The sequence below is a fragment of the Miscanthus floridulus genome, unplaced genomic scaffold (genome assembly GCF_019320115.1).
Source record: "Miscanthus floridulus cultivar M001 unplaced genomic scaffold, ASM1932011v1 fs_175_2_3, whole genome shotgun sequence".
Lineage (NCBI taxonomy): Eukaryota > Viridiplantae > Streptophyta > Magnoliopsida > Poales > Poaceae > Miscanthus > Miscanthus floridulus.
The window spans coordinates 93,851-98,049 of NW_027096338.1; the positions used below are offsets into that span (position 1 = coordinate 93,851).

Consider the following 4,199-nt stretch of genomic DNA (forward strand, 5'->3'; position numbering starts at 1 on the left):
GAGTTCCAGGAAAAAAAATCATTTTGTTCCCTGACTCCCTCGGCTGTCCAGACGTTGTGCCATGCATGATGATTTGGCTCGCTGACTCATTGCAGGCAACCGGCCGGCATGGCTTTCGTATTGGAGCAAGGTACAGAATTTTTTTTTCCTAGTATTATACACAACAGTTTCCCCCAAACTCTTGTTAACAGTCCTACATACTAGAGTAAATAAACAAATGAAAACAAAAAATGTTACTGGCTGTTACTGCAGCTCCTGTTCAGCTTATTTTAGGCCCTGTTTAGATTTTAAAAATTTTCATTCCAAAGTGTTACATCGAATCTTGCGACACATGCATGAAGTACTAAATATAGACGGAAAAAAATTAATTGCACAGTTAGGTGAGAAATCGCGAGACGAAACTTTCGAACTTAATTAATCCATAATTAGACACTAATTTATCAAATACAAACGAAAATGCTACAGTAGCCAAAACTAAAAAAATTTGCCATCTAAATGCGCCCTTATTTTATTTTACCGAAGAAGAAGGGAAGGGCAGCGTGCAGCACATGGAGAACCATCTTTGACCACTGGTCAGCCATGCAGCACTGATGCTGCCGTGCCTCCGTGGCATGCGGTTCATGCTTGTCGACGGGCACAGCACAGCAAGCAAACTGTGCTCTCGAGATGACCCAACAGATTGAAGATGGCAATCCCGGCAACGACGACAAGCGCATGCGGACGAACGAATAGCTTTGAAAGAGAGTGGCAGTAGAGACAAAGCAGGCTAGTGAGTAGTAGCAGTAGCACAAATTTGGAAGAGAGGCCTTGTTTAAATCACCTCCAAATTCCAAGTTTTTTCATTTTCTTCGTCACATCAATTTTTGGACGTATGCATGGAACATTAAATGTAGGTAAAAAAATAACTAATTGCACAGTTTGGTTGTAAATCACGAGACGAATCTTTTAAGTCTAGTTAGTCTATGATCAGACAAAGTTTATGAAATACAAACAAAACGTGCTACAGTGTTCAGATTACACAAATTTACAATCTAAACAAGTCCAGAGTAAAATTGAATCGACACGCGAACGGTTAATAATTTATTACTGTAGTACACGAGATGGGAATCCTACTAGTACTACCGTAGTAGTAGAGGAAGACACGAAATTGGGTTCCTCGGGAGGCAGGAGCCACGTCTGATTTTCCTCAAAAATTCGTCGCATTCTGGTAGTACTATCCTAAAGCCAGAATTCGTCCAAAATTCAGAGAGAATATAAAAATAGCAGGGTTCAAGCGAAACATAATCACCCTATTCGTATGTTGGTTTTAACCAGACTTATTTAAACAACCAACAATATTTTTCTCTAAAAAAAACTAGCATCTAACCAACCCAACCCAACCCAGCACCGACCAGCGAACACGCGGTAAGGAGAGAGTGAAAGAGACAGATGACATTACCGTTGGTGGCATGTGCGTTTAGCGAATTTCCATTCCCGATTTCAGCTCCGCCCCATACCCAACCACGAGCCGCCATTAAATTCTCCCATCCGCACCGCGCACCCGAAATCTAATCACCCCACTTTTTGCTGTACTACTAGAACCCTCTCCCTCCAGTCATCACTCGTCTCTCTCTCTAGAAAATTGTCCCGCCAGTATCACTGTAGCAGGCAAGTGAGCGTCCTTTTCTCTCACGCGCGCTCTCTCTCTCTCTCCTCAGCACATCAGGCGGTCATCCCCCGCCACTCCAGTCCCCGACACACGTCCTATCCCCTCGCCACGCGGCCGCGACGCCCCCCTCAGCCCACTCTCCACGTAGGGCCCAACCGTCACGGTCCCGCGCGTCAGCCTCCTCCTCCAGCTAGGACGCACCCCCGGCCCCGGATGACGGAAAGCGACCCGCAAATCCATCCATCCACCACGCCACGGCCACGGGCGGACCGCGAACGGAGAGAGAGGCAAGCAAGAGGAATTAAAAGGGAGGCGAGGAGGCCGACGACGAAATCTAGCCAAGCATTAGCTGGAAATCCAAATCCATCCGCCGTTACGGTTACGCCACCGACAAGCCAGAGCCACAGTCGCATCCGAGCTTTCAGCACAAGGCTGGTGTATAAGCGCTCGTGTTGATTTTTACGGCCTTATTCACCGTACCATAACTACACCGTACCATGACCAAACTTATTAGAGCAGCCGAACAGAGACTTAGTACGGTCAGCACTCACCAGTTTGTGATTAATACACTCCTAATAATAACTGCTGGTAGAGTCCTGCTGCTGGACCGTAGAGTGTGAAGTGGCCTAGCAGTAATCATATGCAGGGGCGAATTGCACAGCGATGAACTATTCCATGTAGCGGGTTGGGAATTTTGGACGAAAAATTGTTCAAGAATCAGTAGGATGTGATTTGTGCATATGTGATGTGGTGATGAACAAGGGGATCGAAAAATGAAAACCATATAGACTATACTCCAATAAATCCACATACAATGTTGTCAAGAGAAGAAGCAAGAGAAAAAGAAGTTGAAAGGAAAATTTTCTCTCTACCCCGCCGCAGCACCCCCCAAAGCGCAAATGGAATCCGTCCATCCATCAAAACGACCAAATCCAGATCTTGATGCGGACCTTACACTTTGCGTCCGTCGGCGTCATCTTCCCTCCGCCGCTGCTGGAGGATGACGACGTCCGTACGACCGACCGCGGCGACCGCCCACGCGCACGGCCTCGGGTAGGGGCCGGCGCCGCGGCGACCACCACGGTCGGCTCCGCGTCCGGCGCGGGCGCGGCGGCAGGCGCCGGCTTGGCGAGCCCCACGGAGACCCCCGCGCAGTTGACGCGGACGTTGATGCTCTTGGACTTGAACCGCCCGATCTGGAACCCGACCTTGGCGTCCATCTGCGCGGCCATGACGTGGGACTTCCTGGATCTGAGCGCCGCCGCCTGGACGGGGTCAATGGTAGACGCGGCGGTGGAGGCCTCGGCGCGGATGACCGTCGTGTTGCCCGCCAGGTGGAGGAACCCCGGGACCACGCCGTCGCCCACGTCCGCGCCGTCGGAAGCGAAGGACGCCGCGATGTCGCCGTAGCGGAAGGCGATCTTATCGTTGGGGTTCCGCGCCGTCACCGTGAACTCGATGCGGGAGGTGAGCGCGTCCGAGTCTGACACGTTCAGCGCCGCCAGCCGCAGCGACGTCACCGCGAAGCTTGGCGGGCGCGGGCGGTACACCACGTACAAGACCCCCGACGCGATGGCGCCCAGGAACACCAGGCCCACCAGCACCAGCGTCAGCCACAGGCAGCACGCGCAGCACCACCCGCGGGCGCTCCGACGGGGGCGACGCGCCGGCGGGCGCGACTGCGCGGGCTTCGGACGGTACATCGGCGGAGGGGGCACGCGCCCGCCGGGCAGCATGGACGGCGGCGCGGGACGCGGCGGACCGCCTCCGGCGCCGCCGCCGTTCGCGGTGCCGTTCGTGGCGCGCACGGGAACCGGCTTCGCGGCCGGCGCGTACGCCCGGTCGCCCATTGCGCCTCGCTCTCGGCTTCTTCGGCTCTTGGTGGCTGCTTGGGGAAGGATGGATGGAGATGGAGGGGATGGGGCTGACGGGCGGATGAGTAAAGGAGCTGCTAGCTAGGACTGAGGTGGAAAACGCGGAGAAGAAGAGAGGAGCGGAATAACTGGGACCATTTATATAGTCACTGTTTATCTTGTATGTATTTCTGTGTGCTTCTTCCATTTCTCTTTTCTTCACCAATCAGACCGTCTCCAATAACCCAACCCAAATGCAAAATAGATCATCTACCGTGTCTTTAGGTACTCAAAATATGGTCCAACTGATGACCCAAACACCATAGCCATTTTGCGTTGAACGACGAACGAAACGCAAATAAGCGTCTTGCTCTCGAGACGACGCAAATCTCTCTCCCTCTCTCCTGCCTTCGCTCCTCCCTCCCATCTCTCTCCCTCTCCCAGCAGGGACGGAGGCGGCTCGCCTCCGGCAGCAGCAGCAGCCGACGCAGCACCACCGGCGGCCCCTCCCCTCTCTCCTGCCTCCGCTCCTCCCTCCCATCTCTCTCCCTCTCTCTTCCTTCCCTCCATTTCTCTCCCTTCCCCTCTCCCTTCCCTCCCGAAGCGGCGACGGGCGCGACGCGGCGGCGGCCGGCCCCCGGTGGCCCCCTCCCTTCCTCCCACCCCCCGTGCGGGCGGACCCCTGGCGGCCGCGGCTA

General features: G+C 54.1%; 1 protein-coding gene across 1 annotated transcript; it reads right to left on the reverse strand.

Moving 5' to 3' along the window:
* Positions 1-2,416: 2,416 nt before the first annotated feature.
* On the reverse strand, positions 2,417-3,629 carry LOC136530688 (NDR1/HIN1-like protein 13). Its single transcript, XM_066523407.1, has one exon. The coding sequence runs from the start codon at positions 3,496-3,498 to the stop codon at positions 2,566-2,568; it is 933 nt and encodes a 310-aa protein (XP_066379504.1). The 5' UTR covers positions 3,499-3,629; the 3' UTR covers positions 2,417-2,565.
* Between the last annotated feature and the right edge of the window lie 570 nt (positions 3,630-4,199).